General features: G+C 59.4%; 1 protein-coding gene across 10 annotated transcripts in view; it reads left to right on the top strand.

Annotated features, from left to right (window-relative positions):
- ADGRB2 (adhesion G protein-coupled receptor B2) overlaps nt 1–20437 on the top strand; it is a 33299-nt gene that overhangs the window by 6082 nt on the left and 6780 nt on the right. For 5 of the 10 annotated variants that reach the window (XM_032638066.1, XM_032638050.1, XM_032638057.1 and 2 more), the window contains exons 3-23: nt 9671–9754; nt 10007–10171; nt 11382–11546; nt 12152–12316; nt 12399–12566; nt 12641–12742; nt 12902–13008; nt 13818–14012; nt 14186–14254; nt 14332–14440; nt 14763–15093; nt 15459–15564; nt 15758–15801; nt 16077–16203; nt 16662–16765; nt 16881–16983; nt 17673–17823; nt 17999–18068; nt 18445–18511; nt 18642–18727; nt 19032–19130. In XM_032638066.1, the coding sequence (XP_032493957.1) occupies nt 9671–9754; nt 10007–10171; nt 11382–11546; nt 12152–12316; nt 12399–12566; nt 12641–12742; nt 12902–13008; nt 13818–14012; nt 14186–14254; nt 14332–14440; nt 14763–15093; nt 15459–15564; nt 15758–15801; nt 16077–16203; nt 16662–16765; nt 16881–16983; nt 17673–17823; nt 17999–18068; nt 18445–18511; nt 18642–18727; nt 19032–19130 (2617 nt within the window). The remainder of the gene's footprint in view (nt 1–9670; nt 9755–10006; nt 10172–11381; nt 11547–12151; nt 12317–12398; nt 12567–12640; nt 12743–12901; nt 13009–13817; nt 14013–14185; nt 14255–14331; nt 14441–14762; nt 15094–15458; nt 15565–15757; nt 15802–16076; nt 16204–16661; nt 16766–16880; nt 16984–17672; nt 17824–17998; nt 18069–18444; nt 18512–18641; nt 18728–19031; nt 19131–20437) is intronic. The other 5 variants (XM_032638083.1, XM_032638092.1, XM_032638075.1 and 2 more) reach the window with 3 other exon arrangements.

The following is a 20437-nucleotide window of genomic DNA, read 5'->3' as shown; positions in this document are numbered from 1 at the left end:
GCAGGAAGAAATTGAATTTTGCTTCTTTGTGGAACATCGGCGGAGAGCGCCAGGCGTATATCAGGAGGTTTATGGCTGTTCCTGCCTGGCCGCCACTGCCTGTCACTCTGTGGGGGCCTCCCCTATTGTGCTCGGCAGAGGGCGGGTTCTTTTGTCTGGTTTTCTCTGCGGTCCATCAGCCCAGTGGTCCACAGTGGATGGACTGAGGCTCTGCCCTCCTGGGCAGGCACCATCTGGGCAGGCTGCCAGGTGGAGCACAGAGCCAGGAGCAGCCAGCTGGGCTTGGCTGAAGTCGGAAGCGGGAGTTGGTTGGTAGCCGGGGTGTCTTTAGGGGTCAGAGTGGGCTCGTGATGGGAAGGGCACCATCGTTCCCACCATCATCAGAGCCTCTGCAGAGGCCTCTGGGACTGAGGATGGGTGGAGATTAGATCCTGGTTGTCCCTGGGCATGAAGCCTGGTATCTTCTCTGAGTAGGGAGCCCTGGGCTCCCAGCTCATGCCCCTTGTCCTGCTTGGCATATTGCCAGGCTGCTCCATGGGATGGCCTGCAGGGAGGGCTCTTGTAGGGAGTTGTGGGGGGCAGGGGTGGTGGTGAAGTGGCATCAGCCATTGGCTCACAGGGCACACTGGTGCCCAGAGTTGGGCTGGCACAGCCCCTTCCTCTCCCTTGGCAGGCAAGAGATTCTTCCTCTTTGCCACCTCTTACCTTCTGCCCACCCTCTCTGGGGCAAGAGATGATGGGCACACGACTCAGTTTGTTCCATGCAGCAGGGGGCATCTGAGGGCCAGTGGCATCATAGGGCCTGGAGCACTCTGTGCCTGGTGGCAGCACCACCTTGGCCAAGCCCTTGGCCTCACCTCCATGCTTCCCTTCACCTCCTTCCCACTGGGCCAGTTGGACACGTACCAGCTGCAGGAGAACTGGCTGGCACATGGAGCTGCCAGCTTGAGGACAAGATTGGTGGGATGGTGGTGAAGAGGTGAGATCCTCATCCCAGGCCCTCTGCCAGGCACTGGGCTAGGGGAGCTGTGCTCGGCTTCTCTGGGGCGTCCCAGGTAGGATCAACACAAGGCCAAGCGGGGTGGAGCTGGGTTGGTACTGGAAGAGCCATGAGGCTGGGAGCGGAGGGCCTGGGCCCGCCTCAGAGCTGAGTGCGTTTGACAAGAGGGTACAGACGCCTGTTAATTTCACGCAAACTGCCTTTGATAAATCTCTTGTTATTTTTGGTGAGTTGAGCCATAAATTTGTGCCATCTTGCTGCCGCAATCTGTTAAGTGGGGGGAGAGGAAGAAAGGGAAGGCAGGAAGGAGCTCCACGGAGGACAGGCACGGAGGCTGGCCGAGGCCGGGGCCGGAAGGCAGGTGGTAGAATTGGTACCAGCTCCAGAGCCCAGCTACAGGGAGCCGGTCGCCAACCTGCAGTTCCTGCCTGCTGACCCTCCGATCCTGAGATGTGGCTGTGCGGGGTGACATCTGGGAGAAAATGTCCTTCACTCTTGCAGCCCCCTCCCTCCTCTGCCACACTGCCTGCCTCCCCCCAGGGGCACTGTCCCACCCTTGGCTGGTGGCTACTAGCCCACCATCTCCATCATCCAGGCTCCATTCCAGAGGCATGGGCGCCAGGTGACCCTGCGGTCCCCTGAGTATCAGGCCTGGGAGGCAAGAATGGGTTCAGATCTCCCCTCTGCCACTGCTGCTGTGTGACTTGGACAAGGCGCTACCCCCTTGGGACCTCAGGACCCCCCGTTCTCTGTATGTCACTTCCCTGATTCAGCCCCCAGGGACTCCCCAACGTGGCCCAGACTCCTCAGCCTGGCATTCCAGTCCCGCCCCTGACCCAGCTGCCACCTGCTTTCCCTCTGGTTCTCTCCCACCCTTTCAACTGGGGCTCCTACTGGCCCCAGAACCCCCTGCTTTCTGGCTTCCCTGCCTTTGCTTGGGCTGTTTCCCTCACCTGGAATGCCCTTTGCCCTGGGTTATCCTTTGCCCCATCCTTCCAAGCACAACTCAAGCCCTGTCTCCTCTAGGAAGCTGCCTCTCACCTGCCTGACCCAGTCCTCGATTGGCTTTCTCCTTGACCATGGTCTGGTGGCAGGAAGAGAGGCCCTACCTTACCTGAGTATTTGGGGTGCAGACATTGGGGAGGCAGGGCCTCTCTCAGAGTGGGGTGGGGGAAGACCTAGCGCATGTGGTACGATTCCTGGAGGATCCTTCCAGCCCAGATCTCTGCTGCCAGAAATCTGTGTGCTCCATCATGGGATGGGGAGTGGGGCACAGACCACCCCACCCCCCACCCCCAGACATCTCAAAGGGGACTGAGTCCCAGCCCATCCATCACACACGTCTTCATTTCTTTATCAGAATGGAGTTTACACCAGGCCTTGAAGTGGCTCTGAGTGAATGAGATCCGAGGTGAAGCCGACACACCTTCTGCCCTCTGGTGGGGGAGAGTGACCACTAGTGTACAGTGGTGGTCAGGGCCACAGGCTGAGGTCACCCAGCCCCAGGTTCAACCCCTGACACCACCACTGACTAGCTGTGTGACGACGGGCATGTTTCCTCATCCCTATATCATCACCTATAAAATGGGGATAGTGGGGCTTCCCTGGTGGCGCAGTGGTTGGGAGTCCGCCTGCCGATGCAGGGGACACGGGTTCGTGCCCCGGTCTGGGAAGATCCCACATGCCGCGGAGCGGCTGGGCCCGTGAGCCATGGCCGCTGAGCCTGCGCGTCCGGAGCCTGTCCTCCGCAACGGGAGAGGCCACAACAGTGAGAGGCCCGCGTAACGCATAAAAAAAAAAAAAAAAATGGGGATAGTGGAGTTATTCTAAAGAGTAATGGTGAGGATTAAGCAAGAGAGTTTGGGTTAATGCTTCGCACAGTGCCTGGCACATGGTAAATCCCTGGTAAGTAGTTGTGTGTTGTCATAACTTAGTGTAATAGGTATGAATGTATGTGCTGGATGTCAAGGGAGGAGGAAGAGTGAGGGATTAAACCACAAAGGGGTGGGAAGGTGGTCTAAAGAAGGTGATTCTGAGTTGGGTTTTGAGGAGTGAATAGGAATTCACTAGCCTGTGAATTTTTTTCTTTAAATCGAATCGCTTTTGAAATTTAATACATTAAAAAGAAATTTCATATCATCAATGGAAAAAGAGTATCACTTATCTGAAATAGAAGATAACCAGAGAAACAACAAATTCTAGCTAGACGCTCATCCCTCCTCTCAATCTGTTAGAAAGAGAAATTAGCACGTACTGGGGATGTGTTAAAGTCTCGGACTGCACGGAGACCTTCTTTCTCATGCACTTGGAAGGATTAAAAGTGAGCTGGCCATATAATTTATCATCTGAGCCGGGACATTTTCGAGGTTATAAATGGGGAGGGGGGTACTATTAATTCCATCAGGGTGATAGGCCTAAACCAGACTATCCCAGGCAGATTGGCAAATAGTCACTCTACTAAAATGAGACCTGGAAAGGGGATCACTTCCTCAGTCCATGACCCAGTGTTATTTTATGGCACATTTGTGAGCCTCCCCAAGTCATTTCCCGGTGCAAGGGGAAGGGCTTTCAAGGTGAAGGAAGCAGCCCGTGCCAGGGCGTGGCGTGTGAACATGCTGGGGACAGGGGGCTGTAGTAGACCAGCCTTTACCAGACGGTAGCCCCAGTGGTGGGAGATGGGGCCAAGGCTCTGACTGCTGCACCCAGACACTGGGACCTCACCCTGTTGGCCGAGGGCTTCAAGGCAGCAAGAAGTTGGGCGGCGTGGGGGAAGAAGGATGAGTGGGACGCGGTCCCTGCTCTCAAGGAGCTCCTGGCTATGTGGGGGAGGTGGCAGAGCCCCAGCTAGCTCTGTTGGGAGGCTGGACAGATAGGCCAGCAGCCTGGGGAGGAAGTCATTGGAAGGGGACTGGCATTCTGGCTGGGTGTACCCAGTTGCATGGGACTGCACAAGTAGAGTCTAGAATTTACAAGCGCCACCTTCGTCTGCCCTGGCCCGCCCTGGGGTCCTGATGTTCTGCTGGGGCTGGGGAGCCATGGAGGGACATGACAGAACGGTGTTTCAGGGGGATCAGTTGCTGCCTACTTGGGGCTGTAGGGCCAGCCTCAGGGAGGATGCAGAGACCCTGGGGAGGGAGGACTGCTTTGTAAATTGCACTGCTCTCTCCCCATGGAAGTGGTGATTATCATGGTTGTTTTTAACACATTCATGACAAAGGAGGCTGAGGGGGCTGGACTATGTGGAGTTTGGGCGGCAGGGTCTGCGGAGCATGGGGTAGCAGGTGTGTGCAGTCCTGCTCAGATGGCAAAGTGCCTTTGCCCACCCTGCCTGCCAGTGTCAGGGGTGAGACCAGAGTGGTCCTGTGTGGTTGGGGTGGAGGAACCCTCAGGGATATTTGGTGTTTGCTGAATGCCTGTCTTGTGTCTGGCAGCTCAGAGCTGGGCCGTCTGTGCAAGAGGTCAAGGGAGGTTGAAACACTCCCTCAGGGGCCAGGAGAGGGATCAGCACAGGATACTCACAGCTATAGCAGAAGAAGGGACCTGCACACCCAGACCTCTGTGTAGTCATCCTAGGGAGGCTTCCTGGAGGAGGTGGCATTTGAAATCTAGAAGATTTTGACAGATTGAGGTAGAGGAAGGGCGTTCCAAGAGGAGGGAACACCATTAACAGATGAGTGGAAGGAGGAAAGCATTTGCATGTTCAAGGGATAACAAGAGGAGAGTGGCAGCTCCTTTCATTGAGAGTTTATTATGCTCCGGGTGACCCATATCTCTCATCATTTAATTCTCATGATGAATTAGGAAGTGTCACCTCTATTCTCAGTTGGAAAATTTTAAGCTCAGAGAGGTGAGGTGACTTGTCCAACGGCACACAGCAAGACTATGCAGACTTGGGGATCAGACCTGCATTTGTCTGGCTCCCAAATCTACGTCCTTCCCACTGACCCACAGGGCCTCACAGTTTGGCTGCCTGGTGGGGAGGGGGAAACAGGACTGGACACGTCAGCAGGGACCAGAGCATGCCAGGCTCAGAGGTTTACTGTGGTGGTAGCAGTGGGGAGCCACTGAAGGTTTCTCAGCAGGCAAGCATGTGGGGCTGGGCTTCCAGAGGACCACTTTGGAGCCTACAAGGGAGAATCAGTCTCGCCTGGCAGAGGCGGGGCATAGATGCTCAAAGGAACAATTAGGAAGAGGTGTGAAAACAAGAGAACAGAGGCAAGTATGTGGGGGGCTGTGGGGAGGCGGGGGAGTAACTCGGGGTGCCATGGGAATCAGGGAAGCCGTCTCTGAGGAGGTCCAAGTTGAGTTGCATTTTGTCAGAGCCAGCGCAGTTCAGCGTAAAGTGGCCTCTGGAATCAGGCAGGCTGGAGTTCGAATCCCACATCAGCCTCTCTCCAGGATGAGACCTTGGAGCCTCATTAGTACCTCATTAGTAAAATGGGAGAACCTGCCCTAATGAGGATTAAATGAGGTAATGTAGAGCATGCAGTGACTGGCACATAGGAGGTGTGTAGTAAATTATCTCCTACGGGGTTATTCAGAACAAAACAGAACAGTTTAGAGTTCATCCAGGGTTGAGCGGGGAAGCGGGTCCCAGGCAGCAAGCAGCCAGGTGGGAAAGCTGACGGGTGGTAGGGCTGGGAGCATCAGAGTCCCTGGTCCAGTCAGCTCACGGCGCCCACTGAGTGGGACGCTCAGGAGGTCTGGGGGTGCTCACACCCCTTCCTGGACCCCTCCTTGTCCTCTTGGCCCATTTTCCTCTCACACCTGCCCTGGTCTGGGCCCGGAGCTGGCAGGGGCCTGCACGTGGTGTACACCGAATAAACGTTTGTTTCAGTGGCTGACACCTCTGGTCTTATCTGTCTTCTTCCCCCGCAGGGAGAACTGGCTTTCCTCAGAGGGGGGTTGGGTGGGGGTAGGGAGGGGAGGGCAGTCAGTACAGGCCCCGGCTGTGTGGCCTTGGGCGTGTCCCTTCCCCTCTCTGGTCCAGCCCAGGAGGCTAGGAGAGGGGCTCAACAGCTGGACCTGGGACATGTTCTGATTTTCAAATGGGGTGGATTCTAGAAACCACCACTCTGGTTATATGGCGGGGCTGGCCAGCAAGCGGGTGGTGAGTGGTCAGTAGAGGACGGGGGCACCACAGGAAGCAGTGTGAGTCCACGACAAGCAAGTCAGGCTGGTCTCTCATGTGGCCGCATTTGATGGGCTTACTGGATGCCAGGCCAGGGATGGGAGGGGTTGCCACCCACAACAGTAATGGCCAAGATGCCAAAAAGGAGCTGGATTTGCAACAGGTCAAATGGCATCTCCAGAGCGCTTATTAATAAATGGATGTCAAGCTTGGGGTGGTCTAGGTGGCGGGCTGCAGGTCAGAGCTGGTACTCAAGATGACAAACGACCATTTCCAATGACCCCCATGGGGTGGGGGAAGCTAGGAGCAACACGTTCATTGGTGTTTACTGCTGTTTCTCTGGGCCGGATTCTGTACTGGTGTTCATGTGGTCAGGGAAATGGCTCACACAGCCTTTCTTCAAAGGGCTCTCGGATGCGGGCGGGTAATTCAGACAGTCAGCAGATGGAATCATCTGTGATGAGTGGGCACGTAGAAGAGGGGGCAGCCAACTCTGCAGGGGAGTGAGGGATAAGGAAGACTTTGCCTATAAGAGGTCATTTGAGGTGGGTTTTGAAGGTCAAGTAGGAGTTTTCCAGGTGAAGGTGGGGAACAAGTGGGTTTGAGAGGTTTGAGAGGAGATGATGATCCTATTGTGGACACGCTGAGTTTGAGGGCCCTCCCCCCCCCCCCCCACCACCACCATCAGGCGACCTGTCCAGGAGGCAGGAAGCTATACGGGAGTGAAGCACAGGTTCGGTGGGTGGCGCAACGACTTCGGAGCAGCCATTCAGAGGGGGTTAATGAAGCCTGGTGGGGGGCGGTGTTGTCCTGTGAAAACAGGACAAAGTGTGGATGCCAGACGTGGGAAGCAGCAGGAAAACAGACAGGCCAAAGAGGCAGGGCAGAGGTAGCAGGAAGCCAGGCAAGTCAGGGAGGGGAGTGTTTCAGGGCTGGAGAGTCAGCAGGGTGAAATGCTGCCAAGGGCTGGGGCAGGATGAGGCCTGCAAAGCCCATAGGATTTAGCAACAAGGAGGGCACTGATGATTCTGTCAAGAACGGTTTCAGCAGAAGATGTGGTCAGAAGCCAGACTGCAGTGGATTTACCAGGCAAGGTGACATCTGAGCCAGGACGTGAGTGGCAGGTGAGAAACTGGAGTGCCATCTGTGGACCACTCATTGATGGTGAAGAGGAGCCGAGGGCAATAGCCAGAGAAGGCAGGAGGGTCAGAGGAGGGCCCCTCTGAGAATGGAAAGGGCCTAGATCTGTTCCCAGGCTGCCTCGCGGAGAATGTTGACGAAATGCTGATGAGAGGGGATGATGGGTGGAGCCCTCCGGAGAAGGTAGGCGGGAGGAATAGAAGGCAGAACTGGGATGAGGGGCTGGTCTTTGTGAAGAGAAGGGCTTCAGGAAAGTTGGGAGTTGGAGGGGTGAGGCAAGAAGTCGAGGTGGGTGGGGGGTCCTGTGTCATAGCTTCTGCTTTCTCTGTAAAGGAGCTTGTTGCAGAGAGGGAGTGGGCGGAGATGGGCTTGAGCAGAGAGGTCAAGGTCTGGCACAGCCCGCCGAGGCGGCGGACGGGGAAGGCAGGGAGCCCTGCTCGGCCATCGGATGTGCATCCCTGAATCTGTCGTGGCAGTTGGCACAGCTGTAGATTTCTTTAGCAGCCTGGGGGTGGGCGTGGAGAAGGCGGTTTGTCACAGTCTCCAGGGCTGGGGAGTGGCTGAGCAGGTGTGGTGGAGAGGCTGGGTGAGGGGATTCAGGAGCTGCCAGGCATGGTTCCAGCACCTTCTCTGTGGTCTTGATAGAGGCAGGGCCCAAAGTGAGGCCAGGAGCCATGGCAGATGCTGTTCAGAGGGAGGAGGCCCAGGGGGCTGAGGGGTGGTGGCACGTGAGGGTGCTGAAGGGGTGGAGGTGTTGAGGGAAGGGAAGATGGTGAAAATAAACCAGATGGTTGCTGCCTTCTGAGCACTCCCCATGTCCAAGCAGGGTGCTGAGGGCTTCGTGATCTCCTGTCAGGAAGTCCTGAGGTCAGCCCTCAGGGTAGGGGGTATTCTGAGTATCGTTCTACAGAGGTCAGAAAACAGGGTCAGAGAGGCAAAGACACTTGCCCACGGTCACACAGCTGGTCAGTGTCCACGCCCCAGTTGGGACCGGGGTTGCCTGACTCTGAAGGTGTCCTGTGGGGTGGGGAGATGCAGGTTTCAGAGATGGTGGAGCAGTTTCGGGGATGATGAAGACCAGGTCCTGGGACTGGTGGCTGAAGTGGAGGGAAGGGCCCGGGAGTGGATGAGACCAGAGGCTGGGCTGAGTGGCAGCTCAGGGCCCTGTGGACAGCAGGTTTGCTCAGAGTGGCCACTCTTCATGCCTGGTGAGGAAGAGCTTTCTCTCAGACGCAGAGCCTGGACTGGGCGGCAGAGGGCAGGAAGAGTACAGCCTTCTTGGGTTCCATCCAACACAGAGTGCCTGTTCGGTGCTGACCTGGTGTTCAGAAATAGGAGAGGGCCTGGGAGTAGGGGAGAGGAATACCTTCTAGTCTGGGGACAGCGTAGGCTGAGCCCTGTCCCAAAATACTGTTCCGATCCCACCTGCCCAGCAGCCTCTACGTGAGCTGGGTCTTTCTCCCCCGTACTCATGTCTGCCACCATCCCTGCTACCCAGCCTGTGGGAGAGGGCCTGATGAGCTCACGTCTGAGCAGGAGGGCCTGGCTTTGGAGAATGGGAGCTCCCAGCCTCTCCTCCAGGGCTGGCAGTGCTTCCAAGGCCTAGACCAGACACAGAAATCGGGCAGCCAAGAGCCCGGTGAGGCGGGAGCCGAGGCAGCAGCAGCAGATCCCAGAGAGCCTGCTGCTCGCTCGCCACAGGGCGGGGGGGAGTAGGGTCTGCTGGATGGAGGCACCTGCCCCAGGCCCTTAGGTCTCAGAGGAGCGGCCTTCTGACCTGTGCCTCCAGGTCACAGTCCAGCGCTGCTTGGGGAGCAGAATCTGGGCCCCAGGCCCAGCCCCTGGCTTGGCATGAATCGTGTCCCAGAGGCAAGCTTACGGAGTGGTCACAACTGCTCACCTTGGCTGTTTGTCTGCCTTAGGGTCAGCCCTGTGAGGGGACAGAGACTGGACTTGAGGCTTTCCAAGCTGTGTGATCTTGGACAAGTCACTTCCCCTCTCTCGGCCTCAGTTTTCTCATCTTTAAACGGAGGTGATGGTCCCTACTTCCCAGGGGAGGGTTAAGGAGATAGGTAGGGACAGCACTTGGCACAGAAGCCTCCCAGAGCTCAGTAATATGAGCGGCCACTCCTCTCCAGTCTCCCCCAGTTTGGCTGAGGCAGGAGGAAAAGACAGTCGTGAGGCTGTAGGCAAGCCCTGCGTGGCCTTCTGAGCCTCAGTTTCCTTATCTGTAAAATGGTGTTGGTGGGGCAGGGGGCAGGACGTGATGCTCTTTCAGCGTCGCCTGCAGTTGGTTCCAGACCCTCTGGCTGAGGGTGAGCAAGGCTGCCCTCTCTGTGCCACCCTGGCGGGACTGAGCTGGCCTCTGCTGAGCCCCTGCCACAACCTCCGTTTTCCAGGTGAGGAGCCGGAAGAGGAACCGAAGGTGAAAACCCAGTGGCCAAGGTCTGCAGATGAGCCTGGGCTGTACATGGCGCAGACAGGTAACTCGGGCCCGCCTCCCTTCCTCTGTGGCGGGGGCCCGACTCTGTGGCGTCTGGTGGCATGTGTGCTTGGCGTGTGCCTGTCTATGTCTATGTCCTGGAGCTCAGTCGTGTCTCTCTGCCATGTGAGGCCTGTGGGCAGGGCTGGATTGCCTCCTGAAGAGCCTGTCACTTGGGGTCAGGGTAGGAGGATTCCTATGAGACAGTGCTTGGGAGATGCCCCCTGCCGCCGACCCTGTCCCTCTCTCGTAGGCGACCCAGCGGCTGAGGAGTGGTCCCCGTGGAGCGTGTGTTCCCTGACGTGTGGGCAGGGCCTGCAGGTGCGGACCCGCTCCTGCGTGTCCTCCCCCTATGGGACCCTGTGCAGCGGGCCCCTGCGGGAGACCCGGCCCTGCAACAATTCAGCCACCTGCCCAGGTATGCCCGTCCTCCCCGCCCAGTCTGCCTGCAGGGTCGGGTCCTGCCTGGGACTCGGGCAAGTTCATCTTCCAAAGATGGTTGGTTGCCTCTTCCTTTCATTCAGCAAACTTGACTGTCCCCCCAACCCCCACACCGGGCCCAGCCCCACACAGGGCATCAGGGACACAGATGAATCAGACCAAGGCCCGCACCAGCAGGCTTGGTTCTGGGCACATCACTCCCCTGATGCCTACGTCCTGGTAATCAAGGCTTGTCTTTTTACCCTCACCGCCTTCCGTGTTCCCTGTGCTCTGGCCACACCGGCATCTCTTGCACTTTCCCACCGCCCTGCACTTGCCTATTCTCATCCTATCCCCTCCACCTCTACCTTGGCTATTAAAATTCAGCCTGTCCTTCAAGATCTAAAAGAAATGCCACTTAAAAAAAAAAAATGAAGCTCTCTCTGACCTTCCCCTCCCTCCTCTGACTCCCTATCCCACTCCCCAGGGAGCCTCCCCTAGACCCTGAAGCCTTCCTCAGTTCAGCATGGAGCTGTTGAAAATGTGCATGTGCCCGTGGGGACAGCCTGTCGGTCAGGAGGGGCTCGGCAGCTTCAGCGGGTCCTGCCCCTTGCGCCTGAGGGAGCCAAGTGGTGCCTAGGCCAGATCAGCTCCTGGCTGGGAACTTAAAGTAGGGCTGCCTGGGAAGGGGTCTTGGCAACTGGGGGTGTGCCAGGAGCTTGCAAAGGGGTGGGGCAAAGCCGTGTTCCAATGTGAGCTTTTTGTGTCAGTGTCTACGTGGAGGGTCGTGTCTATTTGTGTGTCCCTGCGCTTGGGGTGGGGAGGGGCATTCTCTTGCCCCAGGCCTGCCATGTTGGATTCTTGCTCTGGATCTGGGGTGGGGAGGGATGGGGATGGGGTAAGGTGGGGTAGATATTGAGCCCTTTCCTGGACTTTACTGTGCCCCCAGGAGAGGAGGACCCCTGGCTCCCCTCCTGGGTTGATTGTAGTCTCCCTGTCCGGGTGTCCACAGGCAGTGTCCTGTGTGAGTTGGGACTAGAAGTCTGTGTCTTCCACATCCCCCCACCCCCAAAGGGCGGAATCCTGGGGCCCAGGGAAGAGCCAATGAGGAGTGGTGGCAGAGCTGCCGGAGCTCCTGATTGGTGGGCGGGTGGGCAGTGGGCGGGGCCAAGGTGCCGCCCAGCCACCGGCCACGTGCTTCCTTGCAGTGCACGGCGTGTGGGAGGAGTGGGGGTCCTGGAGCCTGTGCTCCCGCAGCTGCGGGCGGGGGTCCCGGAGCCGGATGCGGACCTGCGTGCCCCCCCAGCACGGCGGCAAGGCCTGCGAGGGTCCCGAGCTGCAGACTAAGCTCTGCAGTATGGCCGCCTGCCCGGGTCAGTAGCACCCGTGGGCTTTCAGGCGGGCGCTGCCCAGCCGGGGTGGGGGTTGGGAAAGGGGAGGAAGTCAGGTCCAGTGCCCTGCCCCTGGGGGAACCCCAGTGAACTTTGACCAAGCATGGGGAGACTGGCAAAGTCTACCTGCCAGCGTGGGAGGTGACCTGGCCCAGCCTACTTGGAGTTGGCACCCTGTGATTCCATCTAAAGGGGGCTGCTCGCCAGTGCCCCTTCCCCTGAGCCCTGGACTACCCTTGTTGTTCATAGCACTTTGGTGCTCATGGCCAGCTGGGCTGTGAGGGGACACAAAGCTGGGCTTACATGTGGGCAAAGATCAGAAGGTGGCCTGGGGCCCGTTTCCCTAGCCAGAAGAGAGCTATTGCCTCAGTGCTGAGTGGAGAGGAGTCCTGTGTTCCTGGAGCTGGTGGCAGGCAGGCAGGCCCAGGCCCAGGCACCACCAGCTCCCTCCAGCCCCACTTCCTCCACCCCTCTCCAGTGGGTCTGGCCTTATTCAAATCTGAATGCCATCTCCCTGCGGTGCTCTGCCCTGACGCATCCCCACACCCTTGCTCAACAGCCAACCCTGCTTGTGTCTCCCCATGCAGTGGAAGGCCAGTGGCTAGAATGGGGTCCCTGGGGCCCGTGCTCCATGTCCTGTGCCAATGGGACCCAGCAGCGCAGCCGGAAATGCAGCGTGGCGGGCCCAGCCTGGGCCACGTGTACCGGGGCCCTCACTGACACCCGGGAGTGCGGCAACCTTGAGTGCCCGGGTGAGTGCGTGGCACAGGGGCGGCAGGTGGCGGCCCTGGCCCAGGGGGCGCCTGGGGCCGCTCACGCCCCCCATCTCTGCAGCCACAGACGGCAAGTGGGGGCCGTGGAACGCGTGGAGCCTGTGCTCCAAGACATGTGACACAGGCTGGCAGCGCCGTTTCCGCATGTGCCAGGCCACAGGCTCTCAGGGATACCCCTGCGAGGGCACCGGAGAGGAGGTGAAGCCCTGCAGTGAGAAGAGGTGTCCAGGTATTGCCCGCTGGACCCTGGGGCTTTGGGGGCAAGTGCCTGGGCCTGGCTGAGCCCCTCCGCTGTACCAACAGCCTTCCATGAGATGTGCAGGGACGAGTACGTGATGCTGATGATGTGGAAGAAGGCGGCTGCTGGAGAGATCATCTACAACAAGTGCCCCCCCAACGCCTCAGGTAAGGGGCGGGTGGCTCTCGCTGCACGCCTCCCACACCCACCATTCTTGCCGCTCCCTTCCAGGCCCCCAGCCTCTTTGAGCCTCCATCCTGAGGTGTGGAGTGAAGTGGGTGAGAGCTCGGCCCCTACACCCATCCCTCTGTCCTGTCCCCCTGCAGGGTCTGCCAGCCGCCGCTGTCTCCTCAGTGCCCAGGGCGTGGCCTACTGGGGGCTGCCCAGCTTTGCCCGCTGCATCTCCCACGAGTACCGCTACCTGTATCTGTCGGTGAGTGCACCCTGCTGGGCTGGGGCGGCACAGGATCTGTCCCAGACTCTGGGGGGCGTGGAGGGAACTCGATTCTTGCTCGTGCCCATGTGCCTTGGCGTACGTACGATGTGCCCACTTCTGCCTGGCTGTGCCTCCCCTTGTCTGACAAACTCCTACTCATCCCTCAAGGCCTGATTCTCAGATGTCTTCCCTTATCCCCAGTGCCTCCCCCTGTGCTCCTACAGCCCCCTGAGCTTCTCAGTCATTAGGTGTTACGAGTGCTCATCACAATGTCTGTGTCCTGTGAGACTGGGAGCTCCTTGAAGGCAGGGACAAAGTTGAAATTATTTTTATGTCCCCAGTGCCCAGCCCAGGGCCCGCCATGGGGTAAGAATGTTGTTAGCGAGCGTGGCCTGTGTGTACTCGTCTGACTGTAACCGGTATTTGTTGTGTTTGTGCTTGGAGCTCGTATTTGAGAGAGAGAGAGAGAGAGAGAGAGCGAGAGAGAGCGAATTACACTCCAGCCTGTGATGGCCTCTTTGGATTAGGGAGGTGCCTTGTCCCTCAACTGTGCTTATCGTCTTTTATATGTATATCTGAGTTTCTTCTTTCTTTTGCTGTTCCTATTTCAGTCTTTACGTATGTTTGGGGATTCTCTCTCTTTATGGGTCTGTTTCTTAGACTCTGTCTCCCCATGATCTCTTTGAGCATCTCTATCTGACCCTTCCCCTCTGGATGCAAGTGGTGGGTGGACTGGAGTGGGATGGGCCAGGGGCGGGTCCCAGCTCTTGACACTCTGGTGACAGCAGCCTACCTGTCACTGGCAGCTTCGGGAGCACCTGGCCAAGGGGCAGCGCATGCTGGCGGGCGAGGGCATGTCACAAGTGGTGCGGAGCCTGCAGGAGCTGCTGGCCCGGCGCACCTACTACAGTGGGGACCTGCTTTTCTCCGTGGACATTCTGAGGAATGTCACTGACACCTTCAAGAGAGCCACCTATGTGCCCTCGGCTGATGACGTGCAGGTACCCTCTACCCTGTCAAGAGGAAGGAGGGCCGAAGGTTCAGAAGCCCTAGATTGAAGGGGGAGGCCGGGCCCCTATAGCAGAGTCTGTGGGGGGGTGGCAGGTATGGCTGTGGCGGGGAAGCTACTCTCCCTGGGGCTGGGACCTCCCAACACCCACTGCTCTCTCCCCAGCGCTTCTTCCAGGTGGTGAGCTTCATGGTGGATGCAGAGAACAAGGACAAGTGGGATGATGCTCAGCAGGTAAGGGGCTGGGCTTCCAGGCTTGTTCCCCCATGGCCCACCCCTGCCTTGGTCCCTTACGCCCTGTCTGTCCCCAGGTGTCCCCTGGCTCTGTGCACCTGCTCCGGGTCGTGGAGGACTTCATTCACCTGGTGGGCGATGCTCTCAAGGCCTTTCAGAGCTCTCTGATTGTCACAGATAACCTGGGTACAAGGAGGCAGGCAGGGGAGGGGGTGCTGGATGTGGCCAAACCCAGGACGCCCTGGGGGAGGGATGGTTTCTGAGGGGGCTTTTCCTATCTTCCTCTCTTTCTCTGGGCCCTGCCTTTCCCTCGTTTAACCCCTTATTTGTATCTCGGTCTCCACGTTTCTTCCCATGCTCCGTCTCTTTGTTGTTTCTTTGTATACATGTCTGCCTCTTTGTACCAACCTTGGTGTCTGCATCTGCCTTCCTGCTGTCTGTCTCCCCCACATTCATCTCTTCCCCTATGACCTTTCCCTCTGTTTCTGTCTCTGTCTGTCCTCTGCAGTGATCAGCATTCAGCGAGAGCCCGTCTCGGCTGTGTCCAGCGACATCACGTTCCCCATGCGCGGCCGCCGGGGCATGAAGGACTGGGTGCGGTACTCAGAGGACCGCCTCTTCCTACCCAAGGAGGTGCTCAGCCTCTCCTCCCCAGGGAAGCCGGCCGCATCCGGGACAGCAGGCAGCCTTGGCAGGGGGAGAGGCCCAGGAACTGTGCCCCCTGGCCCAGGCCACTCCCACCAGCGCCTCCTCCCAGCAGACCCTGAGGAGTCCTCCTCCTACTTTGTGATTGGTGCTGTGCTCTACCGCACCCTCGGCCTCATCCTGCCGCCCCCCAGGTGAGTCCCTGGGAGGGGTGGATGGGACTGCTGTGGATCCAGGGAGACCCAGGTAAGGGAAGGAGGGCTGAGCCCATGCTGGCCACAGAGAGATCCATTTGCAGCCTCAGGGACCCCTCGCCTGGCTCTGGACACAGGTGCTTCTCCAAGACATCCATGCAGCTCCCAGAGGCTTCAGAGGGGGTGCAGGGGGTGCTGGACTGAGCTCTAGACCTCACCCAAAGTCCTGGGCCCCACTGAACTCTAGGCCTTCCCCTGGCCTTGGCACCATGGTAGCCTCCTGCCCTCGATCCAAAGCACCTTCAGGGTTCCTGACTTGGTCTGGGCACCTGCTGGCAGGAGCTGACCTCAGCATCTGCCCCCAGGCCCCCGCTGGCCGTCACATCCAGGGTGATGACAGTGACTGTGAGGCCCCCCACCCAGCCACTAGCTGAGCCCCTCATCACCGTGGAGCTCTCCTATATCATCAACGTGAGTGGGGCCCTGGGCAGGGACCCTGGGTATGCCCCAGCCAGGGCAGTCAAAGGCTTGTCTGATGGGGAGGTGGTCTGCCTTGATGGCAGGCTGAACCGCTGACCTGTGTGGGGCCTGCCATGGCAGGATGGGGGTGGTCATGGGTGGGCAGCTTCCCACCCACGCTGCACTTAGGTCTTCTGCTCCGCAGGGCACCACGGATCCCCACTGTGCCAGCTGGGACTACTCCAGAGCGTGAGTTGGGCAGGGACTCTGTGTGGGGAAGGCTGCAGCCCTGGGACTCCTCCCTCACGAGGGGATGTCCTGCCTGGAAGGCCAGAGGGAGGGTGCCTTGGCACCATCCTTGGCCTAAGGGATCAAGGGCAAACCCTGTGGCTCCCGCTGCCTGCCTGCCTGCCTCTTGGATGTGGCCTTGCTCTGGGTTTCACCTGTCCTTGGGCAGTGGCCAGCACTGGGGGTGGGGCCGTGGAGCTGGGCTGGGGCTCATTCCACCTCTTCCTCCACCCAAGAGATGCCAGCTCAGGGGACTGGGACACTGAGAGCTGCCAGACCCTGGAGACCCAGGCAGCCCACACTCGCTGCCAGTGCCAGCACCTGTCCACCTTTGCTGTGCTGGCCCAGCCGCCCAGGGACCTGGTGAGTGGGAGGGAAGTGCCTGGGCTGGGCCGGAGAAGAGGCTCCTGGGTGCCAGTGGCCATCTGTGACAATGCTGGCGGGGATCTGGGTGATCCCACGTGGCGTTTGCGTGGGTGTACTTGTGGGATTGCACGTGGAAGTCTGTGCCCCTGGGATGGTGCTCACAGCGATGCCACGTGCCCAGGGGTGTGTGGCGGTGGGTGATTGCATGTGTATACACACACACGTGTGTCTGGTTGTGTGTGGAAGAGTGCGGGTGACAGCATAAATACACGTCCACGTACGTGACTGGGTCTGCTCTGTGCACGTGTGGAGGCAGTGGTGAGTCCCCTTATGTGTGTGGGTGTGACACAGGTGCAGGTGCCAGTCTGTCCTAGACAGGAGGTGGGGAGGGCGATGGCACCCCTGTAGCTGCCCTCTCCCAGTGACCCATCTGACGGTCTGCCCCTCTGCCCTAGACCCTGGAGCTGGCAGGCTCCCCCTCGGTCCCCCTTGTGATCGGCTGTGCTGTGTCCTGCATGGCACTGCTCACCCTCCTTGCCATCTATGCCGCCTTCTGGAGGTAGGTGGGACGGTGGGGGGTTGGGGGGACGAGGGGGCGGGGCGGGAGGTGGCCGGCCACCCGGAGTTGGGCAGGGCGGCTAGCTCCCCTGTCTCTGCCCACTGTGCCCCACCAGGTTTATAAAATCGGAACGCTCCATCATCCTGCTGAATTTCTGCCTGTCCATCCTGGCATCCAACATCCTGATCCTCGTGGGCCAGTCGCGGGTGCTGAGCAAGGCAGGTGCAGGCTCACAGGGGGGCCGGGGTGTGAGAGTGGGGCGAAGGGGGGATGGCGCATGTGCTCGTGTGTATGAAACTAAGTGCCGGATGTGTGTAGACACTCGAGCTGGGTGTTGGGTGAGGGTGTGTGTGGGAGATAGTGTGTGTGAGCGTACATGAGGGAGCTGGAGAGGGGGTGTGTGTACTCCAGTGAGGGATGTCTGTGTACATCTGTGAACGTGTACGTGAGCTGAGTGCCTGTGCGCACGTGTGTTGGGCGTGTCTGCGGGCACGTGGGAGCCCCAGCGGAGCCTCCTGTACCACATGCCCGCGTCTGATCTGTGTTGGCTGTCCCTTATGCCCCCTCGGCCCTCTCTGCACAGCGCCAGCCCTGCTGGTGCCAGACGCGGGGCCCACCCGGCCATGACGTGGCAGGCACTCCTGTTTGTCCCCCTCCCTGCCAGCCCCGTCAGTGCGTGGGCAGCCTGCCCGCCCGCCTCCTGGATGCCGAGTGCCGTGTGCGTGTCACCGGGCCTGTGTCGTGCTGTGTGTGGGTGCAGGAAGACGGGGGTGCCTGGCAGGGTTCTGTGGGAGGCGGAGCTCAGGTGGGCGGCCGTGGCAGCGCCCAGCAGCGGACGTGGGAAGCCCGGCGCTTCCCATCCTGGCGGCTGCTCAGGACCACTCCCTCCCTCTCCTTCTCCCTGCAGGGTGTGTGCACCATGACAGCCGCCTTCCTGCACTTCTTCTTCCTCTCATCCTTTTGCTGGGTGCTCACTGAGGCCTGGCAGTCCTACCTGGCTGTCATCGGACGGATGCGCACCCGCCTCGTCCGCAAGCGCTTCCTTTGCCTGGGCTGGGGTGAGCAGGGCTCGTGCTGGACCCTGTCACTGGGCCTTGGGGACAGGGGCAGCAAGAGAGCTACCGGCCCCGGCCCTGCTCTCTGGGCACACGGGTCAGCTGGGCTGGGGGTCTGGGAGGGTGAAGGACCCTGAGGACGGGCGGCCATCTCACTCTGGCTCCCCCGCTCCCCCAGGTCTGCCTGCCCTGGTGGTGGCCGTGTCGGTCGGCTTTACCCGCACCAAAGGATACGGTACATCCAGCTAGTACGTGGGCCTCCTGGGGTGGGAAGCGGGAGTCAGTGGACCTGATAGGGCTCCAGACTTCTCGGGCTGTGATCCTGGCCCACTCCTGCTGTGGGACTTTGGGCAAATTCTCCCGTCTCAGCCTGTTTCCCTGACTATAAAAGGCTGTGCGGGGATTGGATAATCTCAGAACCATTTAGGTCAGGGATCAGCCTTGGTGGCCCCAGGACCCTTGTTAGAGGGGCTCAGCAACAGTCAGTGGCTCACTGTCACCTTGTCTGGGTCCCTGCCCCATGCGTAACGTGACCTGGCAGCTCAGGGAGCCCTGAGGGATGGTGGTTGAGCATGGGGGCGGGCCCACTGGTTGTCTGATACCCCCTCTTTCCCCCCTCCCCAGCTGCTGGCTCTCTCTGGAGGGTGGTCTGCTTTATGCCTTCGTGGGCCCAGCAGCTGTCATTGTCCTGGTATGTGCCCCTGCAGCGTCCTGGGAGGGGCATGGCCCAAGGGGGTCTGCCTCCTCCACCTGGGGATTTCCCTGCCAGGAGGGCATCTGGTGATCCTGTCTTCCCCTACCCCGCTCCACCGGGCCCCCAGGTGAACATGCTCATCGGAATCATCGTCTTCAACAAGCTCATGGCTCGGGATGGCATCTCAGACAAGTCCAAGAAGCAGAGGGCCGGGTAAGGGGAGGGGGGGCCGCTGGGACTTGGCCTTGTGGGAAATGCTATAGGGAGGGTGGGCCACAGCCACTCTTGGAGACTCAGGGCTTGATGATGCGACCGGGGCTCCCTGACCTTGGTGCATCAAGGGTGCAGGCAAGGTGGGCATCCGGTTTGCTCAGCTGCAGCCCCTCGCCCACCCTAACCCACCTCTCTCTCTCTCATCTGCCCTCCCCCTCCCACCCCACTCGGGGCTCACACTGCCCCATCTCTTCCCACTTCCTGTGTGTCTCCCCCCTTCTCCCATGTCTGTGCCGCCCCCGAGGTCGGAGCGGTGCCCCTGGGCCAGCCTGCTCCTCCCCTGCTCAGCGTGTGGAGCGGTCCCCAGCCCCCTGCTCAGCTCGGCCTCGGCCAGGAACGCCATGTTAGTTGTGCCCCCGTGGGAAAGGGGGTGGGTGGGTGGGGGCAAAAGAAGGGGGGGCAGTGCCCATGGTGGGGGGAGGAGGGATATCAGCCCAGTGCCCTGGAAAGCTTGCCCTGCCCCGCCAACTGCCATGCACTCTCAAGGGCTCGACACCGTGATGGCAAAGAGGCCACGGGAATGAATGTCTGTGCCTTCCAGAAAATGCCGTATTCCCGTGCCCACCCCTTGCTCCCTGCCCCTGCCCCCCACCCAGCCCGGGCTTACATTTTATCCAGGCACAGACACACACTCCTCCTTATAGCCCCAACCTACAGAGGCTCATAGAATCTTCCACCCTTAGAATTTTTGAGCCCATAGAACTTTAGAATTAGAATGGTAGAATCTTAGAATAAGACAATCAGAAGCTGAGAATGTTCGAATGAGTGAATCATAGAGTCTTATCATCTGTCATAGAATCTGAGACTTAGAATTTCAGAGGCACTGAATCTCACAATCAGTTGGAGGACAGAGAATCTCGGAGGTAGGGAACTATTTCACTGAGCTGTCCTCGGGCTGCTGAGACTCTTAAAATCCCAGCCGCACAAGAGTAGAATGAATGAATGAACTTCAGGGCTTCAGGCCCCACCTCCCACTCAGGGCCAGAAATCCAGCTGACCCTCCCTGAGCAGTGGGGGCCCAGCTCTGTCTTGCACACCTCCAGGATCAGGGAGCTCACTGCCTCTGGAGGCAGCTGGCACCACCTCTGGGAACCTCTGTGTAGCAGAAAGCGCCCTTTCTCTCGGGCTCCCATCTGCCTCTCTGACCCAGTCTCGCAGAACTAGTGGTTAAAAGCTGGGGCTTCGGAGGCGCCACTTGGGGTTTGCATCCCGGCTCTGTCTCTGTCTGCCCAGCTGGGCACACTCCAGTTTCCTCATCTGTAAATTGGGATAATAATCCCCATGCCTGTTTACTGGAGTTGTTTTGGTCACAGTGTGATTAATGTATGAAAAGTATTTGGTGTAGGGCCTGCCAGAGAATTGGTGGTTAATCAGCAGTAGCCCTCGTGGCTGTGATTAGGTCCTCTCTTTAGTCTTGGCTCTGCCCCCGGGGCCTGTGGAGACCACTGTGCCCGCCCCCTGCCGGGCTGAACAGCCCTGGACCGCTCTTCCTAGGGCAGGTCTTGGCCGCCTGCCCATCTCTCTGCCTTGTCCAGAGCTGTGCCCACCCCTGCCTGACTCTCCCACTGGCGGTGTTCATGAGGCAGAGTGGGCAGGGTGTGGCACCTGGCCCAGTAGGGCAAGGCTGCCCTACTGTGCGCTCGTGGGCTG

The sequence above is a fragment of the Phocoena sinus genome, chromosome 1 (genome assembly GCF_008692025.1).
Source record: "Phocoena sinus isolate mPhoSin1 chromosome 1, mPhoSin1.pri, whole genome shotgun sequence".
Taxonomy (NCBI): Eukaryota; Metazoa; Chordata; class Mammalia; order Artiodactyla; family Phocoenidae; genus Phocoena; species Phocoena sinus.
Note: the sequence above shows the minus strand (reverse complement) of the source record. Positions and strands in the feature narration are given on the sequence as shown.